Source organism: Hemiscyllium ocellatum, chromosome 3, assembly GCF_020745735.1.
Source record: "Hemiscyllium ocellatum isolate sHemOce1 chromosome 3, sHemOce1.pat.X.cur, whole genome shotgun sequence".
In the NCBI taxonomy this organism is placed as follows: domain Eukaryota; kingdom Metazoa; phylum Chordata; class Chondrichthyes; order Orectolobiformes; family Hemiscylliidae; genus Hemiscyllium; species Hemiscyllium ocellatum.
The window spans coordinates 10,206,818-10,227,336 of NC_083403.1; the positions used below are offsets into that span (position 1 = coordinate 10,206,818).

At 48.8% G+C, this 20,519-nt stretch overlaps 1 protein-coding gene across 3 annotated transcripts in view; it reads right to left on the reverse strand.

Annotated features, from left to right (window-relative positions):
• The window catches only part of LOC132836248 (serum response factor-like), a 104,121-nt gene that overhangs the window by 40,973 nt on the left and 42,629 nt on the right, over nt 1-20,519 (reverse strand). For 2 of the 3 annotated variants that reach the window (XM_060855620.1, XM_060855606.1), the window contains exons 3-4: nt 9,860-10,100; nt 6,131-6,298 (exon numbers count right to left, since the gene is read on the reverse strand). In XM_060855620.1, coding sequence (XP_060711603.1) covers nt 6,131-6,298; nt 9,860-10,100 — 409 coding nt within the window. The remainder of the gene's footprint in view (nt 1-6,130; nt 6,299-9,859; nt 10,101-20,519) is intronic. The other variant, XM_060855613.1, reaches the window with a different exon arrangement.

Below are 20,519 nucleotides of genomic sequence, written 5' to 3' on the forward strand. Positions count from 1 at the left end.
CTGGAACAGGTGCAGAGGAGGTTTACCAGGATGTTGCCTAGTTTGGTAGGAAGATTGTATGAGGAAAGGCTGAGGCACTTGGGGCTGTTCTCGTTGGAGAAAAGAAGGTTTAGGGGAGATTTGATAGAGGTGTACAAGATGATTAGGGGTTTAGATAGGGTTGACCATGAGAACCTTTTTCCACGTATGGAGTCAGATATTACGAGGGGGCATAGCTTTAAATTAAGGGGTGGTAGGTATAGGACAGATGTTAGGGGTAGATTCTTTAGAGAGTCGTGAGTTCACGGAATGCCCTGCCGGTAACAGTGGTGGACTCTCCCTCTTTATGGGCATTTAAACGGGTATTGGATAGGCATATGGAGGAAAGTGGGCTAGTGTAGGTTAGGTGGGCTTGGATCGGTGCAACATCAAGGGCTGAAGGGCCTGTCCTGCGCTGTATTTTTCTATGTTCTGTGTTTATCAGTATATATAGGGTTGTCCAACAGTCTGAGTGTTTGCAGGGAGCTCTCTGAGATTGCATCAGTGCTTACAAGGTGCTTCCAGAGTGGTCAGTTTTTCCAATTCCATTGTAGCCATACAACATAAATAGACATCATAAATAGTTTTAAACGTTGTAGTTTCTTGCTTTGAACATTAAATGGAATCTTTTTCAAATATGATTGCAAGCGATCACATCATGCAAAGTGACCACAGACGTTTCCAATCAGAAGCTGATAAGACAGAATTCCCATGTCATGTTCCTGGATTGTCACACAAAGGTTTATTGCATGGACCAGTACTAAACAAAGAGTAGTCATTGAAACTTATTATGCCTGAAATGGTGCTCACAGTTCATCACTAATCTCATACAAATGAATGATGGAATAAAACTGAAGGTGCTGTAAAAAGTCAGCAAATCTGGCAGCATCTATGGTGAGTGAAACAGATTAACTTGTCTCGTCCATCACGATCCTTCTTCAGAATGTTTAAAGCCTTAATTCTGTTTCTCTCAAAGGCTTCAAACATACTTAAGGAGAATCATGATGGACAAGACAAGTTATCTGTTTCTCTCTGTCCACAATGCTGATGCAACTGCTGAGTTTATCCAGCAATTTTTGTTTTTTATTTTAGATTTCCAACATTTGGCTTCCAGTCAAATTGACAACAATTTTGGGTCAGAGACAGGAACTAACAGTTATTTACAAAGTATCGGGTCATGTTCAAACTGACACATCCAGAACTCAATTGCAGAAGCAAGATTTCTGGTCATTGAAAGAAAAACTGAATTGAATATCAACTGACCCTTGGCTTGAGTGTAATAAGAATGGGCACCGGATGTTTTTGCTGAATGCCCAGAAGTGGTCAGTCATTGCAGGGGAGTCTCGGGGAGAGCGTCAGTCATTGCAGGGGAGTCTCAGGGAAAGCGTCAGTCATTCCAGGGGAGTCTCGGGGAGAGCGTCAGTCATTCCAGGGGAGTCTCGGGGAGAGCGTCAGTCATTCCAGGGAATCTCGGGGAGAGCGTCAGTCATTCCAGGGGAGTCTCGGGGAGAGCGTCAGTCATTCCAGGGGAGTCTCGGGGAGAGCGTCAGTCATTCCAGGGGAGTCTCGGGAAGAATGTTAATGAGTCCAGCCCTGTCAATCCAACAAAGCCCTCCTTCCCAACATCTCAGACTAGTGGGAAACTGTCTCACAGACGTTTCAAGCAACACCCTAACATTCTCTGCAATGTACGGTTCTGTGAGTATGACTGATACCACCATCACGATTCCTGATATGTCCTGTCTCATGAGAAAGACATGCTAAGCAGAGGAGGTGGCACAGTGGTATATAGTCAGAAAAGAATTGCCCTGGGAGTCCTCAACATTGAGAAGTTATGGCATCAGTCACAGAAGAACCATAGGATCTCTATAGTGTGGAAATAGGCCATCTCTGGCCCAATAAGTCCACACCTACCCTCCGAAGAGCATCCCACCCTGAACAATTCCCCTACCCAACTATTCTACATTTCCCCAGCTAATGCACCAAGCCTACACATCTCTGAACATTATGCGCAATTTACCGTGGCCAATACACTTAACCTGAACATCTTTGGACTGTGGGAGGAAACCCACGCAGACGCAGGAAGAACGTGCCAACTCCACACAGACAGTTGCCCAATGCTGGAATCGAACCCGGGTACCTAGCACTGTGCTAACCACTGAGCCAGTGTACCGCCCTTAAGTTAAACATGGGTAAGGAAGCCTCCTGCTGGTTTCCACACAGTGCTCTCTCTCAGCTAATGAATCAGCTCTCCTCCATGTTGAACAACACTTTGAAGAAAATACTGGTGGTAGAAAGGGTGCAGAATGTACTCTGGGTGGGGGATTTCGATGTTTACCACCAAGAGTGGCTCAGCAGCAGCACGACTGATAGAGCTGGTCAGGTCCCAAAGAACATAGCTGCCGGACTGGGTCCTTGGCAGATGGTGAGGGAACCAACAAAAGGGAAAAACATACTTAATCTCATCTTTATCAGCCTCTGTACATGACAGAATCAGTGACCACTTCACAGACTTCGAAATGAGGTGTCAATCTGGTAAAGTCACCAAACAGCATAAGCAGCAAGTGTTAGACAGAGCTAAGTGATCCTACGACCAATGGATCAGATCTAAGTTTTCCACTCCTGCCACATCTACTTGTGAATAGCAGTGGATGATTAAACAACTTGTTGGAGGAGGCTGCACAAATACTCCATCCTCAATGATGGAAGAGCCTAGCACATCAGTGTAAAACATAAGGCTGAAGCATTTGCAACAATCTTCAGCCAGAAATGCCAAGTGAATGATCGATCATCGGTCTCCTCCAGTGGTCCCTAGCATTACAAATGCCAGTCTCCAGCCAATTCGATTCACTCCGTATCCCCTGACCTTTGTGGAGAAATTTGTTAAGAGAAACACCTTTGACCAAAGTGGTCAGCACATAACGTCCTTGAAACCCTTTAGGAACAGGAGAGGGCAGATCCTGTCAAGTGGTTCTCTGGTCAAAGTCTTTTGGCAGAATGCCTCATCGCCACACTTTCAAACAAGCACCAGGACATGTTTTGGCTGGTGGTGAGAAAGGCTCTGCTGTGAGATCCTTTATGCATGCCCAGAATTTCCGCATCACCGCACTGACTCTTATATGCTGAGTTGCACTTCACAGTAATTGTCCCCTTTGCAAATCAACATGTGGTTTCCAATCCCAACATCTGACTTCTGATGCCTGAGGTGGGTCCCTGTCCCTGTGCATAAAGCAGCCTTGCAACAATATTGTAATGTCAAGTGTCACTGAACTCCAAAGTGCAGAGTTAAAGTGTTCAGCTCCACTATAAAAGTCCAACATCTGTCATGATGATGTGGTGAGGCTGATGCCTTGCCAATGCCAACCTCCACCATTAGTACTGAAGACTTGTGCTCTAGAACTTGCCACTCCCCTAACCGAGCTGTTCCAGTACAGTTACAACACTGCCATCTACCGACAATGTGGAAAATTGCCCAGATATCGCCTGTGCACAAAAATCCAGCTAATTACTCCATCTGAGTAATTACTAATTCATCCATAAAATGATGAAAGGTGTTGTTAACAGCAATGTCAAGCAGCAACTTGCTCAATGGCAGCCAGTTTGGTTTGGCTAGGGCCACTCAGCTCCTGACCCCATTACAGCCTTGGTTCAAGAACAGACAGAAGAGCTGAATTCCAGGGGCGAGATGAGGTGAGGTGAGAGTGACAATCGCTGACATCAAGATCACACTTGACCGAGTGTGGCAGCAAGGACCTCTCACAAAACTGGAGTTGATGCGAACTGGGAGGAACTCTCCTCTGGTTGGAGTCATACCTGACCATAGGAAGATGGTTGTGGTTGTTGGTCAGACAGCTTGGTTGCAGATATCTCTGCAGGAGTTCCTCAGAGTAGTGTCCTGGGCCCAACCATCTTCAGCTGCTTCAATGACCTTCCTTTCATCATAAGGTCAGAAGTCGAGATATTTGGGGCGGCACGGTGGCTCAGTGATTAGCACTACAGCCTCACAGCGCCAGGGACCCGGGTTCAATTCCCGCCTCGGGTGACTGACGGTGTGGAGTTTGCACATTCTCCCCATGTCTGCGAGGGTTTCCTCTGAGTGCTCTGGTTTCCTCTCTCAGTCCAAAGATGTGCAGGTTAGGTGAATTGGTCAAGCTAAATTGCCCATAGTGTTAGGGGTAAATGCAGGGGAACATGTCTGGGTGGGTTGCTCTTCAGAGGATTGGTGTGGACTTGTTGGGCTGAAGGGCCTGTTTCCACACTATACGGAATTTAATCATTCACCAATGATTGCACAATGTTCAGCACTTACTGATACTGAAGCAGTCCATGCAAACGCAACAAGGGTTGAATAGTATCTGGCTTGGGCCGAAAAGTGGCAAGTAACATTCGCACCACACGACTGCCAATCAATGACCATCTCCAACAAAAGACAATCTAACGATCACTGTTCGGCATTCAATGGCATCACCATCACCAAATACCCCACCATCCACATCCTGGCAGTTACGACTGACCAAAAACTAAACCTATTCCAGCTTTGTTTAATGAGACAGACTTGGTCATTGTCTACTCGATCTTAACAAGTGGATATTCAGAATTCAGTGAAATGTCAAGGCACTATGACTGGGTCTACCTAACCACTGCAGCGCTGGGGGACACAGTCTTTGTTCATTTGTTCCACTCTTGACCCTACATTGTCTGGCACCTCTCCCTGTCCTCGCGCTTAGTGGCTCTCCAAGGAGCGAGGAAGTCCAGAACACCCAACCTCATCATTAAGAGGAGCACAAGTCTCTTCACCACATCAAGGTTCACCTTCTAACAGTTCCTATTCTCCCCTTCATATCTCTGCCTTATATGACCCTGACCCTGCCTTTCTCTAACCGTCATGTCCCTGAGCCCTACAACACTTCAGAATGTTTGTGCTCATCTCGTTCTGATCCCAAGAACATCGTCTGTTTGAACCGCTGTGGTCTCAGCCTTTGCTGTCTCAACCCAAAAAGCTCTGAACTTCCCTCTCTCACACCTCTTTCAGACCTCAATCAAAGTTCTGCTCGGGATAAAAGCAAATTACTGCGGATGCTGGAATCTGAAACCAAAAGAGAAAATGCTGGAAAATCTCAGCAGGTCTGGCAGCATCTGAGAGGAGAGAAAAGAGCTGACGTTCGAGTCTAACTGGCCCTTTGTCAAAACATCAACTCTTTTCTCTCCCTACAGATTCTGCCAGACTTGCTGAGATTTTCCAGCATTTTCTCTTTTGGTTTCAAAGTTCTGCTCAATTGGATGTGAAATGTGTTGGCGTCAAAATTCTTTTTCACAATCATTTCTGTCGGAATTCTTCGTGATGTTAAAGATGGCATATTCTGTCAGTATAAAAGATTAACTATCCTGCTGCAAACCCAGAGTCTTTATGCTTTAGCTCCACTGCCAAACTGGTTATGGCGGATGGATTCTTCCGTGAGTTCCTACAATCCCATTGGGAAATCTGGTCCAATACTATCTTGAAACTTCTCGTAAAAATGTTTGTGCCACACATTTTCCACTCAGTGATAAGAGTCACAACTCCCTTGTGGCTAGTTGGCCTAGCCAAACTGCCTGAACTTGTCCTAGAGTCCAGGATCCCCAATACTTTAGACAGAAATCTGCAAACATTATTCAGAAGTTTTTCATGATTCACAAATGGAAGATGATCCAAAAGGGCCTTCTTAGCCATATTCCTTCACTCTCCCCACCCATGCACTCTCCCACCTAAACCTCCGCTCTCTCTTACTTGCTCACTTCTAGCCCACCCAATTTTCCCTCTCCTGCCTGGCTTTGACAAACTGCCTTCACCCACCCTCACCCTCCCCGCTCCCCCAAACCCTCTCCATACTTACTCCTAATCTACAGTCTGTCACATCCTAGACTCCACCAGCCACCTGTCCCGGGGTCACTAACATCAGCCCATCCCCTCTGCCATGGTTGAATGCTCCCAACCTCACAGTAATGTGACGTCTCTCTCTCTCCTACAGGCTCTAGCTGCCTCTTCTCACTGGACACTGTTTGGATTCTGAGCATCAGAATCGGCAGCAAGACATTCACTTTTACTGAGCTGAGCTGAGAGAAGCACACTCGCCTGCAATGGAGACTATTTGTCCGCCTGCAGATGCTGGGAAGCGAAAGACCGTCTGCTGTCCTTGTTGTGACTGACTGGTCACCACCTGACCCTGTTGACCCTGGATGGCCAGGGAATGTTGCTGGAGCTGACCAATCGGGATGGTTGGTGTGCCTTGCAGTGCTGTACCTGTCAGATGGAAAATATACAAACTGCGTGAGTGACTGGAACCACACTCACTCTGGTGGGCAAGGACAGAAGCATGGATACAGGGGTGGGAACAGCTTCACTGAGCTCTGCAAAGCAAGCTAAAGCTGTGTACTGGACAGGGATTAGGATGGTGTAACGGGACCAAAGGTGGCTAATTCAGAAAAATATCATGGCACAGTGAAATATTGTGAGATGGTTGGAGGTATGTTGGGTATTCGGGGGCGGGGTGGGGGGGAGGAATGCTGGGTAATAGGCTGAATGGCTGAGATGGTAGTAATTCCTGGTAACTTCTTAAGTCACGAGGATAGTTATGTGGGGAGGAGTGTAGGCGAGCCTGCAGAGAGGGAGAGAACGTGGGTCGACATTGAGGAGGGCAGTGGGTCGGCTAACAGAGGGTAATGCGTGATAGTGTGGAAGTGTCTGGGCAGGCCTGGGCCAGGGGAGGGATGGTGAATGGTCTGTTGGGCAAGGGTGCGTGTGTGTGTGTGCGCGCGCGCATGCACACGCGCATGCATGTCAAGGCAGGTGGGCGGCTGAGGGGAAATGTAAATGACACATTGACCACAATTAATTGGGACAGCAGTATTACCGTGGGTCTAAAACGCAAGACTATTTTGCACACTGTAGCTTCATATTCTCTGGAGTAAAGATTCTGGGGTTAGGTGCAGGTGTGGTCACTCAGCCGATTGAGCCTGCTCTGCCATTTCATGTGGTAGGGACTGATCTTATTCTAGTCTTAACACCACATTGCTGCCTGTCCTCCCCAATGCCTTCACCCCCTCTACAATCAAAACCTGCTCTAACTCTGCCTCAAATAATTCAATAGCCAGGACTCTACAGTCTGTGGGGAAGATGATCCCAAGGCCTGGTTCTGTTGCAGTAAGATTTCCCTGCTTTATATTCCATTCCTTTTGCAATAAAGGCAAGTTCCCATCTGCTTTCCGCCTTGCTTGCTGTATCAAACATTAACTTATCCATCAGGCAGGAGGTCACCGAGATCCCTCTGTACCACTGAGTTCTGCAATCACTCTCCATTCAAATCTTCTACTCCTTTTCAATTCTTATGAGGGGACAATTAAACTTCACATTATAATCCATCTTCCCATTTTTACCCACTCATTTAATCTACCTATAACTTTTTACTGAGTCTTTACATCCTCTGCACAACTAGCTTCCCTTCCCATCTTGTTCTCATGAGGGCATCTGACTGTAATAGTTATCCTCCATCCTCGTCATTAAGACAGGTTAATGCACATAACACAGCAGCAAGCTAAGAAGCTCAATCCCCTTCACTTGGGCTGTGTTCAGAAGCTGAAGATCAGAGAGCAGGATAAAATCCGAGATACTGAGCTGCTGGTTAAGCACCTACACCATGCTGGGACAATCCTTCGAGCCAGGAATACCAAAGCCAATCTTTTCTGGGTAGCTCATGTCTGGGAAGTGTTCGCACGGTGGTCAAAGGAAGCACTGCATGGACCACTCTGCATGCTTCACTTTGGAGTTTGAATAATCAGTTGCCAAGTCTCACACAGCCAAGTTAAAGAAATACTGTAGCCTCTTTAACAAACACGCATGGGGCAGAAGATGATCGAAATTAGAATCACGGGAAACCCAAAGCTATCACCTCATTCAAAACCCAATTGCCTCCAGCATTTGCTGCAGAACCTTACAGGTACAGATCAGTGTCAGCAGCAATCAATGTCCCATCAGAACATGATCAAACACAGCAGATAATTAATATATTTGCTCAGCTGAAAGACCAAAATGTGACTGGTTTAGAAGTAGTTAAAACCACAGCACTGAACCTAAATCACTCCAATAAGTAATAACCTAAATATGACCCTGTTCTCCTAACTCTCTGATACACGTTAATTATTCAGCCCTCCATCTATCCTCAAAACCAGAAGTTCTCATCTTGTGTATTAACCTTGTAAATGGTGTATTCTGAAATGCCTTTGGGACATCCAAATACACTGCGTGCAGTGGTACTCTGTTATTGACCCAGCTTGTTACATCTTCAAAGAACCCTAACAAATGTCAAATAGAATTGTCTTTCAAAAAGTCTATTATACAATTTGATAGACTTAATTTTTTGAACAGTTTGCTGCTGTATCTTTAATAATGGATTTGAGCATTTCCTAACAACAGATATTGAACTAACTGGTCTATAGTTTCTACTTTATGTCACCTTCATTTCTTGAATAGTGATGTTGTCTTCATGGTTGTTCAGCCTGCTGGGACCTAAGGAATTTTCAGATTTGTACCAATGCACTCCTTATCTCTGTAGTTGCTTCCTTTAAGACCTAGGATGCAGACCCATTAGATCCGGGGAACTTGTCTGCTTTCAGTCCCATTAGCTTATCCAATACGTTTTTCTCCAATGCTCATGATTGCTTTACGTTCCTCCCTTTTAGAATCTCAGAATGGTGACAACAGAGGCCACCTGAGGAACTAACTTTTCACACAGAGGGTGATGCATATAGGAAGCATATATGATGCCAGAGGAAGTAGTAGAGGCAGGCGCAATTACAACATTTAAAAGACATTTAGACAGGTACGTGGATGTGAAAGGTTTAAAGGGAAATGGGCCCATGCAGGCAAATGGGACTAGTTTAGATTGGGAATTGTGATCAGAAGGGTTTTTCCATGTTGTATGACTCTATGTGGTGTTTCAGGCAACTCTCTAAGGAAGAGCCCTGCACATTCTTCCTTTTCAGGTAATTATCCAATTTGAGTGCTGCGATTGAACCTGCTCTCACCATTCTCTCAGACTGGTCATTCCAGATCTTTCAGCTCCACATCACCATTTCAGCTTTTGCCAATTATCTTCAAACCAAGTCAAACGATTCTTTATTCCTCCCACCACTGGGGACAGTTTCTCCCAAATACTATGTCCAGATCCCTCAGGATTTTGAGCACCTGTCTGATTTTCCTTCTATTCCCCAAGGAAAATAGTCATGGCTTCAGTTCTCGAGATAAACTGAAGATGATACCACCCTGTGAAACCATTCTTGTAAACCTTTCCTCCAATCTCCAACACCCTCACATCTCTCCCTCAAGTTACCTGATGATGGTAGTGCCTTTCTATTGTAAGGGTGCCGGGAAAACACAGCCAATCAGTGACTTCTTTCCATTGTTGTTTCTTTGCTCCAACTGAGCTGATTCCAAATCTTGATTTTCTGGACCAAGATTATTTCTCACTGTATGCTGATGCCATCCTTAACCAATAATGCCATCCCACCTTCCTCCTCTTGTTATCCTATAGTTTTGAAAAGTAAAATATTCTTGAATGTTCAGGTTTTTTGCCCCATAACTCTAATGGTGATCCTATGTTAATTTCTATTTGTGCCACCCACCCAATACAGCCTGTTGCAAATGTTGTGTAAAATCAGAAAAGCAGCTTTTAATTCTCTGTATTTGACACTGCTCCACCCTCTCAAGCCTTCTGCACCTCCTCCTCCCTTACAGCCCCTCCCCTCTCCCTCAACCTCAGTCCTCCCATTTCCTCCATTCATCAGAATCTCTCTCACACACACACACCTGACATGATAGTGAATCCACTCGGGAGCTGCACCATGCTGCCAGAGGTGCCTGTACCAGTTGATTTGAAGACGGCGCCGTTGCTATTGGAGATGGCGGTGACAGGTGCAAGGTAGTTGGTGATAGGAAAGTTGTGACCCGTGCTGACCTGGAGATTAGTCGAAGTGTTTGAAGCTGATTGATTGACGCCTGTGGATCCTGGAACATTGGCCACTGTGAATGTTGTTGGTTTCAAGTTGTCCTGAGGAGGGGATTATCCAAGAATTAAACACAACAGAAGCGAGCATTGAATTGAAGAAACAAATTGCAGCATACCCTCACAGTAGATTGTGCCAGATTAGTGACCAAGATACAGTCTCCAGAAGGTTCCGGTCCCAATACCTAACAGCTTGACTAATTACCAGCTATAGTGGGGGCCCCCGTCCAAGACCATCACTGAGGCTCTTAGACCTCCCCCTATCCATAAACCACCCTATCTACATGCCATGTAAAAGAGGACGGGTAGGACACCCTTCACATCTGAAACCCTCAGGATCACAGCATAGAAGGAGACCATTCTGATGTCCGTGCTGGTTCTTCTTAGAGTTAATTTAACCAGTGCTAATTCCCCCACCTTCTCCAAATAGCCCTCCATGTCCTTCCTTCTCAACTAATAGATTCACTTAAGTGGTTTGATTGAAACATCACAGTAATACAATAAGAAGAGCGACATAGAGGAAAATGCAGTTTTAATGGTTCACTGCAGGACTGAGACATTTATCACACAACCACAGTTCTGACAGCTAGTTTGATCCCACACTGCAATCAGTTACTTCACAGCCTCAAACTGTTCTTCTAAAGCTCATTTGGTTCCCCTTGCTCAATCTTCAACCCAACAACTGTGGATAAAAATTAGATGGCAGAGACAACATCCTGGAGACAATCCAGTCCCCCATCACCTCAGCTCATTCAGAGTCTGACTAGTGAGGAAGGAGAAATTCAATTAAATTTTTGATCTAATGTTTCAAAATCATGGGAATTACATTGACTCTAGCATTACACTGCAACTTCCTACTGACGTGCTTTCGTGCCTGATGAAAACACGGGACAGAGTACATCTTAAAGGGAGGAAATTGACCAAACGAGAACCTACGTTATCTTCAATAAAGAAAAGGTACACATCCACTAACACACAATCAGGCACTCCGTCTCTGTGCCCAATCTCCCACAACATCCTAAATCCCATTCGCAAGCCACAAACCTACCCAGTGCCATATCCTAGATTCTGTGATCCAAGCCCCTGCAGCGAGAGACAGGGCCCGGGAGGGACTGCAGGGGAGGGACAGGGCCCAGGAGTGACAGGACCTGGGAGGGACTGCAGGGGAGGGACAGGACCCGGGAGGTACTGCACGGGAGGGGCAGGGCCCGGGAGGCACTGCACGGGAGGGGCAGGGCCCGGGAGGCACTGCACGGGAGGGGCAGGGCCCGGGAGGCACTGCACGGGAGGGGCAGGGCCCGGGAGGCACTGCACGGGAGGGGCAGGGCCCGGGAGGCACTGCACGGGAGGGGCAGGGCCCGGGAGGCACTGCACGGGAGGGGCAGGGCCCGGGAGGCACTGCACGGGAGGGGCAGGGCCCGGGAGGCACTGCACGGGAGGGGCAGGGCCCGGGAGGCACTGCACGGGAGGGGCAGGGCCCGGGAGGCACTGCACGGGAGGGGCAGGGCCCGGGAGGCACTGGGCCCGGGAGGCGCAGGGCCCGGGAGGCACTGCACGGGAGGGGCAGGGCCCGGGAGGCACTGCACGGGAGGGGCAGGGCCCGGGAGGCACTGCACGGGAGGGGCAGGGCCCGGGAGGCACTGCACGGGAGGGGCAGGGCCCGGGAGGCACTGCACGGGAGGGGCAGGGCCCGGGAGGCACTGCACGGGAGGGGCAGGGCCCGGGAGGCACTGCACGGGAGGGGCAGGGCCCGGGAGGCACTGCACGGGAGGGGCAGGGCCCGGGAGGCACTGCACGGGAGGGGCAGGGCCCGGGAGGCACTGCACGGGAGGGGCAGGGCCCGGGAGGCACTGCACGGGAGGGGCAGGGCCCGGGAGGCACTGCACGGGAGGGGCAGGGCCCGGGAGGCACTGCACGGGAGGGGCAGGGCCCGGGAGGCACTGCACGGGAGGGGCAGGGCCCGGGAGGCACTGCACGGGAGGGGCAGGGCCCGGGAGGCACTGCACGGGAGGGGCAGGGCCCGGGAGGCACTGCACGGGAGGGGCAGGGCCCGGGAGGCACTGCACGGGAGGGGCAGGGCCCGGGAGGCACTGCACGGGAGGGGCAGGGCCCGGGAGGCACTGCACGGGAGGGGCAGGGCCCGGGAGGCACTGCACGGGAGGGGCAGGGCCCGGGAGGCACTGCACGGAAGGGGCAGGGCCCGGGAGGCACTGCACGGAAGGGGCAGGGCCCGGGAGGCACTGCACGGAAGGGGCAGGGCCCGGGAGGCACTGCAGGGGAGGGACAGGGCCCGGGAGGCACTGCAGGGGAGGGACAGGGGCCGGGAGGTACTGCAGGGGAGGGACAGTGCCCGGGAGGCACTGCAGGGGAGGGACAGGGCCCAGGAGGCACTGCAGGGGAGGGACAGGGCCCAGGAGGCACTGCAGGGGAGGGACAGGGGCCGGGAGGTACTGCAGGGGAGGGACAGGGGCCGGGAGGCACTGCAGGGGAGGGACAGGGCCCAGGAGGCACTGCAGGGGAGGGACAGGGGCCGGGAGGCACTGCAGGGGAGGGACAGGGGCCGGGAGGCACTGCCGGGGAGGGACAGGGGCCGGGAGGCACTGCCGGGGAGGGACAGGGGCCGGGAGGTACTGCAGGGGAGGGACAGTGCCCGGGAGGCACTGCAGGGGAGGGACAGGGGCCAGGAGGCACTGCAGGGGAGGGACAGGGGCCAGGAGGCACTGCCGGGGAGGGGGAGGGATAGGGGCCGGGAGGTACTGTACTGGAGGGACACGGCCCGGGAGGTACTGCAGGGGATGGACAGTGCCCGGGAGGCACTGCAGGGGATGGACAGGGCCCAGGAGGCACTGCAGGGGAGGGACAGGGGCCAGGAGGCACTGCCGGGGAGGGACAGGGGCCAGGAGGCACTGCCGGGGAGGGGGAGGGATAGGGGCCGGGAGGTACTGTACTGGAGGGACACGGCCCGGGAGGTACTGCAGGGGATGGACAGGGCCCGGGAGGCACTGCAGGGGAGGGGGAGGGTCTGGGAAAAACTGCATGGGAGGGGTAGGGTCTGGGAGGCATCTCAGGGGAGGAGCAGGGCCCGGGAGGCACCTCAGGGGAGGAGCAGGGCCTGGGAGGCACTGCAAAGGAGGGACAGGGCCCGGGATGGGCAGAGTGGTGAGGTACTGCAGGGGAGGGGCAGGGCCGGGTGGTACTGCAGGGGAGGGACCGGGCCCGCGAGGCACTGCAGGGGAGGGACAGGGCGGCGAGGTACTGCAGGGGTGGGACAGGGCCCGTGAGGCACTGCATGAGAAGCCAGGGAGCAGAACAGGGAGAAATTGTTGTAGTGGGAGTGGGGGTGGGGGTTGGGGGGGTGGGAGTGGGAGTGTGTGGGAGGCTTGGAGATGGGACCGGCAAATAAAATCAGGGAGAAGGAAGGTGTAAATAAGAGCATTATTGAGCCAGAATAGAGAGACTTCAGCGTGTTCACATCCCTAGCCAAAAGGAATGGAAACAATTTTGAGAGTTCACGTAAAACATACTCCAATGTGTTTATTGAACTTTTGCAGACATGGTCATGACAATTGCCTCTTGTTCCTCCATATCCTGGTTGTAGTTTAGCTGGAATTCCCCTGTTCTGACCTTGAAATACTGTTCCTGTTGCACCTCATGGCTGTTTAAACAGCTGAAAAATTGCAAATAAAAATCTTTTAAAGCAGTTGGAAAAGGAAAGATTTTCAAACAATGTGTGACAAACTGTAATGCCCACACCCTCCCCACCTAACCCCAAAAGTGGGAACATCACCCACTTCATTCCGAAGCTGAGCCTCAGGACCCTCTCAGAGGTCTCTGTCCCCATCACCGTCAAGTCTCCAATCAGATCCTCAATAAACCCTGAGACATCACGGAGGTCAAATATTAAGGCATTGCAGGATAGAACAACAAAATTATTCCTGTACAGAAGGAAACACTCTGTGAAGGAATTACCCAAGGCCAATGTCTTGTGTTCACCCTATAAATCTGCACACACTATGACTATCCAAAAACTCCAATGCCCTCTTGGATGCCTCAATCGAATCTGCCTCCACCTCATTTCCAGGCAGGGATTTTGGTGGGGTGGAGGCACGGCAGGGTTTGGGGAGGGAAGGGCAGAGTTTGGGGGAGGGGTTTGGGAAAGGGGGTTAGCGGAATAGCGGGCTTTGGAGAAGAGAGGGAAGAGCAGTGTTTGGGGGAGGAGGGAGGGAAGAGTATGGTTTGGGAGAGGTAGGGAAAAGCAGGCTTTGGAGGAGGGGAAAGGAAGGGTGGGATTTGGGGGAAAGGAAGGGCAGGATTTGGGGAGGTGTGAAAGGCAGGCTTTGGGGGAGGGGAGGGGAGGGTGGTGTTTTGGGGGCAGGGAAGAGCGGGCTTTGTGGGAGGGGAGGGGAGCGCGGGGTTCAGGGACAGCGGGTTTCGCGGGGTTCAGGGAGAGTGGAGTTCGCGGGAGAGTGGAGTTCGCGGGGGAGGGGAGAGCGCGGTTTGGGAGAGGAGGAAGGAAGAGCAGGGTTTGGGGGTATTGAGGGAGAGCCTTGTTGGCAGAGTAAGGGATGAGCACTATTTGGGGGACAGGGAGGGGGTGGGAAGAGCAGGCTTTGGCGGAGGGGCGTGGGAAGAGTGTGGTTTGAGAGAGGGCATAGACCAGGGTTTATGGGGGATGAACAATGGAGAAGCGGGGGGGGGGGGGGGCAATATTGGTGGAGAGGTGGTGAACAGCAAGTGGGGAGAAGGAGGGAAATACAGAAAGGAGATTGACGGGACAGCGGAGGATAAAGGACAGGGCAAGGGAAGGTGGGTGAAAAAGGACCAATAGAGAGCACAGTGTGTGGGCAAAAAGACAAAGTAGACAGAATGTTGAGGGCAGGGACTGCCAGCACCTGACCCCAAGGGCTTAAACAGAGTATTTGTTGCCCATCTTTAATTGCCAGTGAATATCTTGGTCAACAATTGCAGAAAGGCAGTTCAGAATTGACCACACTCTTGTGGATACAGAGTTATGATGTGCTGGAGCAGGTGTTGGACTGAGGTGGACAAAGTTAAAAATGACACAACACCAGGTTATTGACCAACAGGTTTATTTGGAAGTACGCGGGCGAGGAGCTTTTTTTTTCATTGAATCGAACTCCAGATAATCGAATACCGGATAACAGTTTAGCCAAGTATCAGGACCTTGAGATCGTGCCAAGTAATCTGATATTCAGCTCAGCGAATGCCGCATAATCGAGATTCCTCTCTACAAGCTTTATGGGCACTGCTTCTTTGTCAGGTAACTAATGGGCAGGATACATAAGACACAGAATGTATATCAAAGGATCAAATGTCATCCAACAGTTGTGATGCATTCGACAAAAACCTGCTCCTCAGATGCTGCCTGACCTGCTGTGCTTTTCCAGCACCACTCTGATCCAAAAACCTTGATGGCTGTTAAGTCTTTAATCACTTAGAGTGGGGATGCAGATTTCAATTGACTAATATGTAAATTCCAGAATTTGTTTCAAGTCACAGCCCTGAGATAACTTAAGGTTTTATCAGTACATTAAAAAAAGTGATATCTCAGCTCATATAATATGTTAAAAGGTGTGAGGTTAGAGTGTGTGTATCCCAATCTGAAGTCAGATGGCTTCCATTTCTAAATTAGGAATTTATAAAATAGCACATTGACTGACTGCCGACAGATTATATTTTGTTCAAAAAGTACATAATGTATCTGCAAACACAAATTCACCCCATACACTTCTTGTGTGTGTGTGTGTGTGTGTGTGTGTGTGTGTGTGTGTGTGTGTGTGTGTGTGTGTAGGAGAGGGAAAGTGTATGCGCGTGTGAAAGAAAGGGGGGCAGGGGGTAGAAAGAGAGGATGTGCGCGTGTGCACCTGGTTGAAAAAGTGTGTGCATGCGAGTGTGATGGAGTATATGTAAGAGGGTGTGCGTGAGAGTGTGTGCGCATGTATGAGAGGAAGTGCGCGGGTGAGATAGAGTGTGCACAAATGTGTGTGTGCACGAATGTGTGAGAAAGTGTATAGTGTGGTGGGGTCACCTGTAGCATGACATGAACCCAAGATCCCAGTTGAAGACAAGCTCATGGGTACCGAACTTAGCTATCAGCCTCTGCTTGGCGACTCTGCGTTGTTTCCTATCACCAAGTCCGCCTCCGAGGACGTTCACCCAAAGATCTTGACCGCTGAAGTGTGTCCTGACTCTGTGTGTGTGTGTGTGTGTGTGTGTGTGTGTGTGTGTGTGTGTGTGTGTGTGTGTGTGTGGTGGGATCCCTGTCTCTGTCTAGCGATTGTTATGCCGTGTCCATTCATCCATTGTCATAGCGTCTGCTTGCTGTCGTCAATATACATTCAGACTCGAACTTTTGGGTGAATGTCCTCGAAGATGGATTCCAAGATAGGCAACAACGCAGAGTTGCCGAGCAGAGGCGGACAGCCACATTTGGTAGCCATGAGGACAATTTCAACTGGGATCTTAGGTTCCTGTCTCACTACATTCTCTCACACACACTCACACAGACCCACTCACATACACACCCTCTCACAGGCATGTACTCGGTCACACTTGCATACACACCGTCAAGTGCGCACTCTCTCTCTCACACCCACATGCATACACCTTCCCTCTCCCACACATGCATAAGTCTATGGGGTGAAATTGTATTTGCAGATTTGTATTTGAAGATACATTCTATTTCTTTCAAAAAGCACACAATCTGTAGGCAGTCAGTCAATGTGCCATTTTATAAATTCCTAATATGGAAATGGAAACAGTCTGACTTCAAGTTGGAATACAGACTCACTCTAACCTCACACCTTTTAATGCATTGTCTAAGTAGAGATATCACTTTTTTCATATTCTGATAAAACCTTAAGTTATCTCAGGGCTGTGACTTGAAAGAAATTCTAGAATTTACATGCTAATCAATTGAAACCTGCATCCCCATTCTAAGTGATTAAAGACTTAACAGCCATCGAAGCCTGTCTACTAACACATTATATCAGTTGTATGACACTTTGATCTTTCAATTAAAAATTCTATGTCCTATGTATTATGCCCTAATAGCTACCTGATGAAGGAGCAGCGGTCTGAAAACTTGTACCTTCACCAGGACTATAACCTGGTGTCTTTTTATTTCTAAACTGATCTACTAGAGTCAGATTTGGCCAGAGCAAGTAATGGTGTGAGATTTCCCACCATGAAGGACATTACTGAACTAGACAGGTTTCTACAACGATTGACTATGATTACATTCCCTTTTCATTCCAGATTTTTATCACCATGTGATGATGGGATTTGAACTCTTGCCTTCACAGCATTAGCTTGACTCTGTAGTTCTAGTGAAGTTACCACAACGTCTCTGCATCAAAATTTTAATCTCATCATTCACAGCTGAATCACTGCACATTCCAACATGAAAGGACTCCTTGGAGAAAGCCAATTAATTGACCTGGTATACCATAGTGTGGCGAAGGTGGACTGGGCCAGCCAATACTAGCACCCAATCAGACAAAGAAAGGCCACATTAATGTCCTATCATCACCCATCACTTTGCACACCCGCCCCTCCCTAGTCTGTGAAGAGTTTTCATGTTCTCCCCATGTCTGTGTGGGCTCCCTCCAGGTGCTCAGTTTCCTCCCAGAATCCAAAGATTAGATAGATTACTTACAATGTGGAAACAGGCCCTTCGGACCAACAATTCCACATCGACCCGCCGAAGCGCAACCCACCCAGGCCCATTCCCTTACATTCACCTAACACTACGGGACAATTTAGCATGGCCAATTCACATAACCTGCATGCTTTTGGACTGTGGGAGGAAACCAGAGCACCCGGAGGAAACCCACGCAGACACAGGGAGAATGTGCAAACTCAACACAGTTGCCTGAGGCGGGAATTGAACCTAAGTCTCTGGCATAGTGAGGCAGCAGTGCTAACCACTGTGCCACCGTGCCGCCCATAAGATGTGCAGGCTTGGTGGATTGGCTGCGCTAAATACGGGAATACAGGGATAGGATAGGGGTCTTGGTCTGGGCGGGATGTTCTTTGGAGTGTCGGTGCAGGCTCATTGGACAAAATGACCTCTTTCCACACTATAAGGATGCTATAATTTGATTCTACTATAACGCGTTTCTTTAATGCAAATCAGCTTTAACATAATTGAAGAATTTAGACTTATTTGTAGAAGGCAAACTTTCCTTATGTGTGTGTGTTGGGTATAACATGATTCCAGTCCCAATAGTTTAAATGGTGTGGCTACTGCGTGATTTTCTTATAACATGAGATAACACAAGAATGGGACTATTGCGTTATATCAGAACCGACTATAGGTTCATAATTTTAGCAGGCATGGTAAGATTACAGATGACACAAAAACAGTAGACAATGAAGATGATCAAAGAGTACAATTTGATGATCAATTGGGCCAGTGAGCAGAGAAATAGTAGATGGAGTTTAATTCACATAAATGCAGGGTGATGCATTCAGGAAAGACAAATTAAGGTAGGACTTACACAGTTAATGGCAGGAGCCTGGGAAGTGTACATATGTCTTTGAAAGTGGAGTCAGTAGGCAAGGTAGTAAAAGGCGGCTTTTTGTACACTTGCTTTCATTGGTCACAGCATCGAGTACAGGAGTTGGAACGTTATGTTATAGATGTACAAGACATTGGTAAGGCCACATTTGGAGTATTGCCTATAATGCTGGTAGCCCTGATATAGGAAGGATATTATGAAACCGGAAGGCGAGCAAAAAAAGATTTACAAGGATGTTATCGAGACTGAAGGGTTTGAGTTATAAGGAGGATCTAGATTGGCTAGGACTTATTTCCCTGGAGTGTAGAAGGGGTAACCTTTATAGAAATTTATAAAATTATGAGGGTCACAGAGAAGGTGAATAGCCAAGGTCTTTTCCCCAGAGTAGGGGAGACCAAAACCATAGTTCATAGGTTTAAAGGTGAGAGGAGAAATTTACAGCGGGCCTGAAGGGCAACTTTTACCATACACAGGGTGGTGCACGTATAGAATGAGCTGCTAGAGGAAGCGGTAGAGGCTGTACAACTACAACAATAAAAGGCATTTAAGACAGGTACATGGATAGGAAAGATGTAGAGGGATATGGACCAACTGCAGGCAAACAGAACTAGTTCAGTTTGGGAAACCTGGTCAGCATGGACGAGCTGGGCCAAATGGCCTGTTTTCGTGTTGTACACCCCTAGGATGCCTCTCCCTCCTGTCCCATATCACACATGCACCCTTCCCCACACAAGCATAGATCTCTCTATGCCAGAGGATAGCTGGTTGTGAACAGGATTGCTCGAAGCCACCACCATCGCAGCAGCAGCAGTTCAGGATGGAGGGAGGTGAACAGATCCTTTATTGTGACAATCCCAGTCACAAGAGCAGCTCTCCCAAAACCACTGACACTGAACCACAGGGCGGGATATTAAAGGAGAGAATTCTAGGAACTAGGGGCTGGAGAAAATAGAGAAACAGGAGAGATGTGATCACTGGGTTAAGAATTGTAAAACGTTGGCAACACAACAGTGTTATTCCAGCAATTATTCCAGCAATATCTGTGTGAACTTTACCAGCTATGAAAAATGCTCCCACAGTTCCAGCAGGAACTTAGTGCAGTACATCAGTTTGATTCTAACCATCCCTTTCACTCACTCCATTCAAACATGCCCCCGTTCCAAACACATTGCTCACTATTCTGCCTAAGTCAAGCAACAGGAACTCGTTTCAATGTTGGATGATCTGTCATGTTTGGTCCACATGAACACACCAACACCAGAGATGGAGAAACAGAGCCATGGTAGGTTCCTACTCAGTTGGCCATTCTACTGAATGTGACAACACAGAGCATACCACACAGAAACTGGCCATGCAACCTGTCAATCCTAGTGCTCTATCAAGCCCATGTTAGTTTTCAGTGCAATTGCTCGTGCAATCCAATTTATTTCCTGAAAGAGCCCACCCTAATTCCTTTTGAAATCACTGATCAGCTTTGCTCATAGTCCACGAGTTTCAGGAGAGTGTGAGATGTATGTCAGGCAAATTCTTCAAGCAAGAAAGAGGCAAAATATTATTAGTTGAGAGGGAGCTATGACTGGCAAAAAAAAAGAGAATATGAAACAGAAATGGCTGTCAACAGAAAAGGAACTCCAAAACCTGTCTACTGGGATGTCAGTGGTTGGTCATGTAACAGATAGTGTAGATGACAGCTGTCAGCTACTAAATGATATCGATGGTTTACTGGAGTTGGCAGATGAAGATCAACTCTGCTAAGCAAGAGGTAATGCATTTGGGGAGGTGAGGTCAAACAGGAAAAGGAAATACACAATAAATGGGAATACACTGAGATGGGTAAATCAAGTGAGAGATCTTGGCGTGCAAGTGCACAGGTCCCTAAAAAAGTAGCATTACAGGTAGATACCGTTATAAAGGCAGCATA